Genomic DNA, 12,288 nt, shown 5'->3' with positions numbered 1-12,288 from the left:
AAAATTAAGCAATTAAGGGAGTCTGGTTCATAATTAAAAATTCCAGATCATTCAAATAGAAGCGATTGATTAATTAATTTATTTATTTTTGTAAATGTTGATATAATGGAAGTTACAAAACGTCTACTACCTTGGCATTATTCACATATCCATTTTAATAAAGATACTGCAACTATAAAGATCGTATTTATCTAAAGCTCACCTTTTTTCAAAGATAATTCAAGGTGCTAAGAAAATGACATACAAATACACCAACTGAAGTAGCAACCTAAATTGGAAAATAAATAAAAAGCTGGGGAGTGTCATATTACCTTTTAGTAATGATAATTAGTAACATGATTCAAAAAGACTCCACACCAGGAAGTTTATTGTAGACTAAAACTTACTTGCAATATCCAATTTTACTTGAGATAAATTTTCTTTTATTTCAGAGCTGAAAACAATTTCTCTCAAAGGTGGGGGGCACCTGTGTTGTGTGTTTTTTTCTAAAGAACAAAACCCTCTGAACATAGGACTGGCCAGGGACACAGGAATTTGGTGATAAAGGAGAAAAAAATGAACTGTTGAGCAAAACTGAGGAAGATGACATGGAGTTTTAACCTTCAAGAAATAGTAATTAATAGGAAAATCTCAGGGTAGGGAATAAATATAGAATAACTATATTTAAGAGCTATAACATCCGCTATTCAATTGTAAGTTTACGATAGGTTTTTTCAGTGTTCTTTCAATATATTTTTCTTATCTAGAATCACTCTAAACTTTCAGAGGAGGCTAAGAGACAATGCTTTTTGAAGTGCCAGTTGGGGACATCAAGCACAAGGAACTGTGTTACAACATCTGCTACAGACTGAACGTTTGTGTCCCCCCCAAAATTCATGTTCAAATCCTAACCCCCAAAGTGATGTTATTAGGAGTCGGGGCCTTTGGGAGGGGAGTAGGTCATGAGAGCAGAGCCCTCATGAATGGGATTAGTATGCTTATAAAAGAGACCCCAGAGACCTCTCTTGCCCCTTCCACCACATGAAAACACAGCAAAAAGACAGCTGTCTATGAACCAGGAAGTCAGCCTGCACCAAACACCAAATCTGCTAAAGCCCTGTTCTTGGACTTCTCAGCCTCCATAACTGTAAGAAATAAATTTCTGTGGTTTTTAAGCCACCCAGTCTATGGTATTTTGTTATAGCAGACCAAACTGACAAGGACAACATCTGAGTTAGAGACCACCAGAGGAGGTAACAAATGAGTCAGGTGAAATGATCAGCAGAAAGAGATTAGGGCAAGAGATGACCATGATCATAGGGGTCCCCTCATTTCACAGAAATCTTAGGGAAAACAAAAGGACAGTCTACAGAATGTGCAATACAGACGGAGTTAGACCAAAGTTTGTTTATATATCAAAAGACAGGAGGATTCTAGGTAGCATAGAAAGTAATCACAAAATTTAATAGACAGTTATCTAAGCAACCACAAGATTAATCAAATTATAACCATAGGGCTTCCCTGGTGGTGCAGTGGTTGAGTCTGCCTGGCGATGCAGGGGACACGGGTTTGTGCCCCGGTCCGGGAAGATCCCACATGCCACGGAGCGGCTGGGCCCGTGAGCCATGGCCACTGAGCCTGCACGTCCGGAGCCTGTGCTCTGCAACGGGAGAGGCCACGACAGTGAGAGGCCCGCGTACCGAAAAAAAAAAAAAAAAATTATAACCATACCATATTAAATGAAATAATTCCAAATGCATTGTCATTTGACAATATTGTCACAGTAACAGTCCTTGGCCATCCAAGCTTCACATTTGCTGAAGGTTTCTAAAATAAAAGCCCAAAAGTAAATTTAGCAATTAAACATAAGAGGAAAAAAGAGATTATTTTAAAAGGATTTTGGTCTTTATGTAATCATTCAGAATATGAATTAAAAATACAAGTATATTTTTAATGCACAGATTAAGAAAATATATTAAAACTAAGTCAACATGGTTAAGTTCTAAACAAGAATTCTTCAAAAGAGTTTTGAAAACCATTAATCACTATTAAAATATAAATTGTTATAACTATAAATAATCACTGGCTAGTAATATATTCTAATTTCATTACTAATATAACAGAGAATTAATTAACAGTATGAAATTCTATTCATATGTGATCTTTTTCTTACACTATAGAAGGTGCTGAAACTTAAGAATTAGTTATTCTATAAATCATAGAACCAAATTAAAGCTAAAATATTAAAGCAATTTTTCTAATAAATATGGGAAGAGTTTGCTACATTTCTATTAATATTCAATAGCAGCATAAAGAAATATGAAAAAAGAGTGTCTTACAAAAGTAAAACATGACTGGTTCAAGTGCCATTTTCACAAAAATTTTAATCACACCAACCCAGTCATTCCAAAAAATTCTCAATTCACTTCAGAAAAATTAAGTAGAGCAGTGTTAGCCGTCACTGCCTCAGCCATAAAGGACAATTAAACCTTAGGCTAGTCAAGCATTTTTCCCAGGGGCGCTCCAAATTTATTCTAAGGCACAGGGACCTCCCACTGCCAAGCCTGCTTTTTGTACCCTTCTCCTTTGAACTCAGAAGTCACGGTCATTCTTTGTGCATCTGGTAGCAGAAGAGGGATAAAAGAGAAAAGGGCCAAAGGGAAGACAAGGTTTTCCTGAGCATCTGTCATGGCAATTCCTAAATAAGCTGAATAATCCAAAAACTAGCTGTAGAATCTTCTAAAAAGATTATCTGAGGAATAACCAGATCATGGAATTGCAAAAGAGATTGTCAGTTCTGGCTTCTATGAAAACCACCACCAGGCACTTAAATTGGCTCATCTCTAGAGAAAATGATTTTTAAGCGTTGTAAGATTTTTATGAGTTTAAACTTACTGGGGAAAAAGGGACTTACCTGTAAAATTAGGTGAAAAATAAAAGTTTCATCTGGCTCCGGTAAATCATCATCACATACTGCTATGTACACTGTCCTATTTGTTTCTCCAACAGGTATAAAAGCTGCAGCATATGTGTCAAAAAAGTCACCGGTGTCATCTCCATACAGCTATCAAATGCAAAACACAGACAGTTCTTACATAACACAGTGTTAGGACAAGCAAAATTGATGCTAATTAGAGCAATTAACAGGCAAAAAAAAACATGAATCATCAAATGACTCTGATGTTTATAAACAGGATGTGGAAAAACAAAACAAATATCTAACAACTAATAAAAATCACCTTAAAAAAAGCATTATAAGAAGAAATGATTCTATATAAAAACATTTGTTTACGCTCTAGAAGGTAAAGGAATCATTAGATTCCTCACAGAAAAGTAATAATTATAAAGGAAAGTAATGATGTGAAATTTTTTTCTCTGCCTCTTGATTGATCTGAAGTGGATTACAGCAAACCTAACAGGGAAGACAAATTGTAGTTAAAACTCTCCCAAAGAAGATGTGTAAGTAGCCAAAATACATCAGGAAAATCAATTATTTCCCTATCAGTTTTAAAGAAACTACTCTTTCCAAAACTTTAAACCTGAAGTTTTATTTATATTCTCCCACAACACCGATAAGGACCCAATTCTTTTAGCATACCAATTTATTAGTCATTATAAATTTTTCCTCAAAACCTTTTAAGACCTCATTCTGTAACATCAGCATTGCTAAGATTCTCAAGGGAGCAATAATTATGAAATTATAATGGAGCAACTTCTTGTGCAAATCCAAATGAGATTTCTTCTGCCAAAGAACCCAAAATGAATAACTTAGCTACTAGAAAAAAAAACGATTTAGTATAAACTAAAAATGAAGGATGTCTACAGGGATATTGTAGTCAATTTCTAGTTCTCATTCACAAAATAAAGTTAGTTTTAAATACTTGAAAAATCCAAGTAAGTTGTTAAGGGTGTTGGAAAACTTGTTCTCACACCTTAATATAAAAGGTGACACAAAAAAAGTGGCACAGTCTTTTTAGAAAGCATTAAATATCAAGAGACACTGATACAAATAAAGAGAAAAATCACAGTAATCCAACCCAAAAAGTCATTTAACAATCCAAAATATACAAAAATTGATATGTACGTAAACAGTTTCATCAGAGCAATATTTACAACAGCAAAAATTGGAAGCAACCTCTATGAAAAACTGCTGAGAAATGACTGGGAAATGATGACCCCACCATCAAGAAAAGTTGTGAATACGATAGAGCAACCTGAAAAAATTATTACAATACGATCAAAATTATATATAAAAAGTTATTAAATATAATATATACTCAAACTAAAAATAAATTCAATAAATATATATACATGTCATAAATTAAATACTAAAAGCAATGCACCAAATTATAATACTGTGTTTCTTCCATAGATAGTTTTTCTTCTTTGTGTCTTTTTACAGTGTGTCCCAATGTGACGATTTAACCTATTGTTTAAAAACTTATTTTGGGGGGCTTCCCTGGTGGTGCAGTGGTTGAAAGTCCACCTGCCGATGCAGGGTACACAGGTTCGTGCCCCAGTCCGGGAGGATGCCACATGCTGCGGAGCGGCTGGGCCCATGAGCCATGGCCGCTGAGCCTGCGCATCCGGAGCCTGTGCTCCGCAACAGGAGAGGTCACAACAGCGAGAGGCCCGCGTACCGAAAAAGAAAAAAAAACTTATTTTTTAAAATAAAAATTCCAAGTAGTTTGGGCCTCAAATATATCAATGTCCTTAGTGGTCATATGAAATGGTTTTCTGGTTAAACACAAATACATGTACATATAATCTATCTACTAACTAAACTGTGTGCAAGATAGAGCAATAGTTTAACTAATTCCATCTAACTTCTACTTAATATACTTAATTTCTCCCAAAAAAGGAGCTCTCTGACATAAGGGTTTTTTTTTAATTGCCATTTCTCTACATTTAAATATTTCATATATTTTCTCGAAGACACCTGATACTAAGTAGTAAATCCAAGCAGAGATAACGAGAATCCAAGTTATCCAAAATAAAATGTTCTTTTACTTAGAAATACTTCTTCATATCTTGGGGTTTTATTTGTTTTAAAATAAACATTTAAAAATAATCAGCCTATATCTTTAAAATACTATATCTTTACTGTCAAATGCACATGCTGCCTTAGAGCACTCTATAAACCTCTAACAGATATAAAAGGAATAAATCGTTTATCTGCAAATTGTTTATCATAATGGAACTACTCAATCCCAAAGAGTTAAAAAATTCTTATCACTGAAACTAAAACATTTCCTATCTACTTCTGTAAAAATAGAACTATTGTCATTTCTTACCGATACAATTGCAGTGACATTTGCTGGGTCTCCTATCCTTTCAATGACAAGACGAATAACTGTTGTACTTGTTTCATTAACTACAAATTCTGTTTGTCCGGCAAACCTTATTTCTGTTTCTCCAAACACAAAAGGGATGAATAAAGCTGAAAGAAGATTTACTAATAAAGATGCAGAGGGCATCCCTATAGGGAAAAAACAAAAAAAGATTTCATTCACAAAATACATCCAATATATTTTCATTACGTTGCATTACCTACAGATAAGAGTGAAGAGTTAGTAAGCAACTAAGACATAAAAATCCATCAAATATTAAGCCATCCAATGCAAATGTGTGATCACAGAAATAAGTCAAAAATCACAACGCTCTTCGGTACTGTTTACTATCCATAAGTACTTTTTGTTCTTTAACTTACATATTAACATAATAGTTATAACTTGCCTTAAACTTATTTATTAAATTTAGTTTATTAAAAAAATTTGTCCCTCCAGGGCTTCCCTGGTGGCACAGTGGTTAAGAATCCACCTGCCAATGCAGAGGAGCTGGGTTCAAGCCTTGGTCCGGGAAGATTCCACATGCCGCAGAGCAACTAAGCCCGTGTGCCACAACTACTGAGCCTGCGCTCTAGAGCCCGTGCTCTGCAACAAGAGAAGCCACGACAATGAGAAGCCCGCACACCGCAACGAAGTGTGGCCCCACTCGCGGCAACTAGAGAAAGCCCACGTGCAGCAACACAGACCCAACACAGCCAAAAATAAAAACAAATTGATTAATTTAAAAAAGAATAATCTTAAAAAAAAAAGTCCCTCCAATTTATTCTAAGTAAAACCTAAGCAACAACATGAAAGTTGAGTTAAAGCCCATCTTCTCACAAATCAAACCATAAAATACAAGCCAAAACTAAAAATTACCAAATGGATTGATAATCTTAATGGGACATTATTTATTTGATGATTATACAAATATGAGCAAACTCTTGGAACTGTTACATAAAGCAGCTGAAGCTAAAAGTTTATACCTTGTTTGTATCTACTTTTCCCATAGTTTTGTCTTGAGAATGCTTTTTAATTTTTTAGTTATTGCAAGGAAATGCTAATCCTTTCAAAGAACACATAAATTTCCAGGACTTAAATTTCTCCCATTTTCCTAGCTAAAATACTAATATCACTTCTTAGAAAATGTCCACGTTGCTTTAAAACTAAGGAAATTTGGCAAAGTGTTTTTTTCTTTTCCATAATTCTTATAGTTTTCTTAGTACAATGTGTGTGTTTACGAGTCATCAATATTGTTCCTACTTTTAACACTGTGTAATTCAAGTTTTCAAAAGCCTAACAGTGCAGTGGCCTCTTGAAAGAGCTGCTATTTTGTAATGTAGATGTACCTCTAAAAATGTGAACAATTTATCTCACGGATCATTAAGATTCCAAAGGATTATGTGATCAGTCACACAAACATAACAAGTTCATGCGTTTTAAAGAAGAGTTGCATTATGTACTCTATGAGCCAAAATGCTTCCTATTAATCTTTACCTTGGTCAAGAAGTAATAAAATTTTCATGTATCTGGTATTTCCACATGGCGAAACATAGCTTTCTATTTAGGAACTACCACATAAACAAGCCCTTGATATATTTTAGGGTTAAAATGCAATTTTCTCAGTCGAGTATATTCAAACAGTGCAGTCTGGGATTGCCTAATGATGTCTCACATGTTTATGGCTGCAAAATCCATAGACAGGGATGCAGAGTTCAGATAGAGTCCAGGAAACAGACATAGACCAACAGGGACAGAGATTCTGGAGCACTGAGGCATTTTTTACACCTGTGCCTTCTCTCTTAGAAAGCTGCCATGGGGCTAAGGGACCTGGGAGAAGAAATAAAATAGTTTGCCCTCACCAACTGCAAACTCTTCCTTGACTTCTAAGCCAAGAGTGTGTACTGAGAGAGAAGGAAAGAAAAAAGATGAAAGAGAAGAAAAACAGGAAAGCCTAGGTAAGGTGGGAAACTGGGAGCTCTGAGCTAAACCAGAGACAATTGAAGGTCTTTTGTGGAATTCTAAAGCCAGGATGATTTTACATCTCACTTATGACAAATAGTGGGAAAGGAAGAAACTAGGGCCAAGAAAGAGAATACAGAATGGAGGGGTGAGGAGGTAGCAACCCAGGCCTTGGATGTGTAAGAAAAAGACAACTTTGGTCTGTTGCAATTTTGAAAGAAAAATCTCAAATCCTTGAACATGAGATGTAATAGAACCATGAGTTGAGAGAAATAAGATGACACTTGAAGTTCTAAGTAAGAAAAAGTGAGAGTGAGTTACAGCATGAGAAGGGCAAATCATGTATGACTGGGAACATAAGTTCTCAAAATCTGTCATGCCTAACAATCAACTCCAACATTTGTTAAAATGCTGATTTGCAAACCCTGAAATTCTGATCCAGTGAGTTTAGGGTGGGGCCCAGGAATCTGCATTTAACAGACAGCCCTATCGATTCTAATACAACTGATCCTTGGGACACCCTTTGAAATACATTATCCAAGAGTGTGAGAAATTATGAGGGATGTGCCTTAGAGGAGACATGAAATAGATCACATTTGTAGCTTTAAGTTAATTACTGAATTTTTCAATGCAATACGCTTGAACTTACTGCAGACGTCCTCATATATTTTTCTACATATTACTATATAGCATTTTAAGATTCCATATATCCTTAAGAAAAAATGTCATGACCTATAGAACGAAATCATAACAGCAGATGCTTATATAGTGTTGTTCTATGTACTTTATACACAACAACACAATTAATCTTCACAACACCTCTGTGAAGAAGGTGCTGATATCATTAACCCTATTCTATAGCTCAGGGAACTAAGGCACAGACAGATTAGTTAACACAGGCAGTGTTACTTAGCTAAGTAAGTGGCTATGCAGGATTTGAACCCAGGAGTCTACCTCCAGACGCTCTACCCATAACCACACTAGACTGCCTCTTACACATTATTCCTACAAATCACACATCTCTGTCTTTAATAACATGGTAGGTAATTTATGCTACATGTTTCCAAGCTTTCTATTATTTTAAACTCATGCACAATAACCAAAACTACCATAAAACTGCATACTTAATGCATCTCCTAAAGGTCTGCACCTTATTATTCTGATAAACATGAAATTTATTTAACTAAAACTACGGTTCTCTTGACTACTTTAAATATTTAACGTCTTTTAATGTCAGGACCAATGAGCTCAAATGGTGCATTCCTGCAGTCTCCCAGGCAATTAGATCTTGTGGTTAAGTCAGTAAACTCATTTTAAATTGACTCACATCAGTGAGTTTTGAGATTATGCAAAATGAACAAACAAGCATCACTGGAAATGCCTCAAATTCTGTGACATCATTGATAATTGAATCTCCTCTGCTTTCATCTTTTCAACTTGTAAGAAAAGTTGTTGAGGCAAAGTTGGCATTCAATAGAAGTTAGAAGATGAAGAAAAAGCTTTGAAAGTGAAGTTCCCATTAGAAGACAGGCATAATTACAAAAATGCTGAATAGTTTCTTTTTTAGGGTAACTAGGTACATTTTCCTCTATCATACTAAAAATCTAGTCTTTGGAATTCCTTTATTAAACTCAGAAAACTAGGCATTAGTAACTGACACAACACATAAATCTTACATCTATTTCAGGTCACTTTTCTCTTATTAGATTTAATGAATGTTTTACATGACCCACAAGACCACCTATTTTAAACGTCTCTATGAAATGAATTTCAAACCACATATGTTTAAAGATCATTATGTGCTTAATTCATATTCTGTCACAATTGTGAAAGAATAATTTTAGTTTCACTGAATCATTCCTCTGCTCTGCAATGGCATGATATTCCAATATTCAAATCCTCTCATTTCCAGCTATCACCCATGTTACCCTCACACCTCCCACTCCTGCTCAGCAAGATTCAAAAAAAAAAAAAAATGAAAATTGTTCCTGCCAGTAGATCTCTTATCTCTTAATCAATCTCTTATTGTGTTAAAACAATATGAGATTTAGGTTACTTTCTTATTTTCTGGATTACACTATGAAGTTTGCATAGAGTCCTGATAGCATGCAGACACAAAGTCTCAGGTTCTTGCATATTCAGCCTAACCAACTAGTCACCTAATTCTACAAAAAATAATTCAAAACTAAAATCAGGAATATATTAGAACAGCTCTAACAACACAAACTGGTTGCTTTCAGAAGAGCAGCTTACAGTTTGGTATAACATCTGTATACTGAGTGCTATACATTGTATAACACCTGTGCTAATCACTGAGGACACAAAGACCCACAAGAGATGGCCCTTGGTTCCAAGATACTCACAGGGATGGGCAAAGGATTTAGATCAGCCATCAAAGCCAACAAGACACAATTCTGATGAAATAATGCCATTTGCAGCAACATGGAGCCTGGAGATTATCACACAAGTGAAGTAAGTCAGACAGAGAAAGACAAATATAATATGGTATCGCTTATATGTGTAATCTAAAAAAAAAAAACAATGATACAAATGAACTTATTTACAAAACAGAAACAGACTCACAGACTTAGAAAACAAACTTATGGTTACCAAAGGGGAAAGGCTGGGGGAGGCGGGATAAATTAGGAGTTTGGGATTAACATATACACACTGCTACATATAACATAGATAACCAACAAGGACCTAGTTTATAGCACAGGGAACTCTGCTCAATATTCTGTAATAACCTAATTGGGAAAAGAACTTGAAAAAGAATAGATATATGTATATGTATAAACTGAATCACTTTGCTGTACACCTGAAACTAACACAACCTTGTAAATCAACTATAGTCCAATATAAAATTTAAAAAAAAATTTTAAAGACAATTCTGAGACTTCTGCTTAAGCATAAAGATGCAGATTCCCTCTACTGCTGGACTGAGGATCATGTTGATTGGGGCCTGTTTTCTCTGAAGTCTGAAAATGAAGCCAACACAGCCAAAGACAGATCTAAGAGGTGGAGAAGAGCCAAGTCTTGATAATCGAGCTCAGGTTCCTGAATCCAGTTTTACCCTTGCCTTTTCAGTTGCTGAGGCAATAAATTACATTTTCTGCTATAGCCAGCTTGGTTTGGATATTCAGTCATTTCCAGCATCAATATTTATCCATTAAATTCAAACCTGTGATAATGTGAACTCATGTTAGGATACACCAAGTGGAAGATCCTTCCTCCTCCCCTCTCACACTCAACAGCCATGGTCTTTTCTAAACATTTGTGAAAGGACACCACACCAGCTATCTTTCCTGTTCTCATACAATTATTACCACCATCTACAATATTATCCCCTCCACCTTGAAATGGACAATTACTAGTGAGGAAGTTTAGGACACGCAGACAAATCAAAAATGCTTTCACAATAGAACAAAGCAGGACAGGAGTATACCACACAGATTCAGCATTCTGAAAAAGTTAATGTCCTTCTGATTGTCCTAAGGAACCCCAATATCATGCTTCTTCAAATTAGCCAGGCATTAATTCCTTTCTCTTGCTTTTTTCCCTTGATGCCTAGCTCTTCTTCCCTTCTGAAAATCTACTGGTATTTGCTAATTTCATTCCTCACTTGTATTACTTAGCACAGAAACATACTAAATTTCATTTATAAAAAAATACCTGCCCCCACAATAAGTTATAATAATCAAAGAATTCTAAATTCTGTTTATCTAGGATATTACCTTCCTCCCACCTTGCCTCTTATTAATAGGTATCTCAGGAAAGGTAACAAGTATACTATATTTTGAATAAATGGGAATAGTCTACTTTAAGTTTCGATAAGTCTGTAGAAACAAAATAGAATAAAATATGTAAATGAGAATCAGGACCCAATAGACGACAGTGTAAAGAAAAACAGGAGAATTCAACTGATTTTGATGATTTTGAAGTGATCAACTTTCATACATAACCCTTCATCAATGTGAAAGTTAACTTGGTCTTTTTAAGTTTCACAATAAAAACTGTACAACCTCTGTGAATGACAGGAGAAGGTGAAAAGACAAACATTACTAGTGATGAGTTGAAGAGATACATTGACCTTTCAGCTTCAGCTGTTGCCTTGTCAATGCCATAGCAAGCATCTTCCCACGGTGTGACCACCAGGTAATTCATACTGAAAATATGATCCTAATGGAGCAAGGTTTTCAAGTTTAGAATTACTTGAATTCTATTACATTTACTAAAGAGCATTCTAAAACTATAGAATTACTCCTGTGGAACAAGAGAAGTTTCATCATTCATATCATCAATTATTCAGCCTCTAAGAATTCTTAATCTGTGTTACTGGTATTTGGCGAGTACTACAAAAAATTAGCCGTTTCCTTCTTCCATACCAAAATAGAATTTAAATGTGCAACTTTCAAAAGCAAAATAATCTAATGTTACAAATTGAGGAAATGCTAAATACTTTTAAATGATAAAGGGAGGGACTTCCCTGGTAGCGCAGTGGTTAAGAATCTGCCCGCCAATACAGGGGATAGGGATTCAAGCCCTGGTCCAGGAAGACCCACATGCCGCGGAGCAACTAAGCCCGTGCGCCACAACTACTGAGCCTGTGTTCTAGAGCCCGTGCGCCACAACTACTGAGCCTGCATGCCACAACTAGCCCACACGCCTAGAGCCCGTACTCCGCCACAAGAGAAGCCACCACAATGAGAAACCCGCACACCGCAATGAAGAGTAGCCCCTGCTGGCCGCAACTAGAGAAAGCCCACGCACAGCAAAGAAGACCCAACGCAGCCAAATAAATAAATAAATCTTAAAAAAATAAAAATGATAAAGGGAATAGTCTCATAGTTATTCAGACTATAAATGATGTTTCTTACCTTTATTTTTTATTTTTTACTTACTTTACAATTTTAAGGAATATATTTTTATTCATCTTTAACATATGTAGAGGTGGTACAATATAAAAAAGGAACAAAAATTAAACAGTAAAAAGTCAGTCTCCCTCACACCAGCCCCCACC

At 35.5% G+C, this 12,288-nt stretch overlaps 1 protein-coding gene across 1 annotated transcript in view; it reads right to left on the bottom strand.

Annotated features, from left to right (window-relative positions):
* ADGRV1 (adhesion G protein-coupled receptor V1) overlaps positions 1-12,288 on the bottom strand; it is a 542,990-nt gene that overhangs the window by 518,250 nt on the left and 12,452 nt on the right. The window contains exons 2-4 of the mRNA XM_065873671.1: positions 5,274-5,458; positions 2,894-3,043; positions 1,711-1,806 (exon numbers count right to left, since the gene is read on the bottom strand). Coding sequence (XP_065729743.1) covers positions 1,711-1,806; positions 2,894-3,043; positions 5,274-5,458 — 431 coding nt within the window. The remainder of the gene's footprint in view (positions 1-1,710; positions 1,807-2,893; positions 3,044-5,273; positions 5,459-12,288) is intronic.

Source organism: Phocoena phocoena, chromosome 3, assembly GCF_963924675.1.
Source record: "Phocoena phocoena chromosome 3, mPhoPho1.1, whole genome shotgun sequence".
In the NCBI taxonomy this organism is placed as follows: Eukaryota; Metazoa; Chordata; class Mammalia; order Artiodactyla; family Phocoenidae; genus Phocoena; species Phocoena phocoena.
The sequence above is the reverse complement of the archived record's forward strand: the minus strand, read 5'-3'. Positions and strand labels throughout refer to the sequence as shown.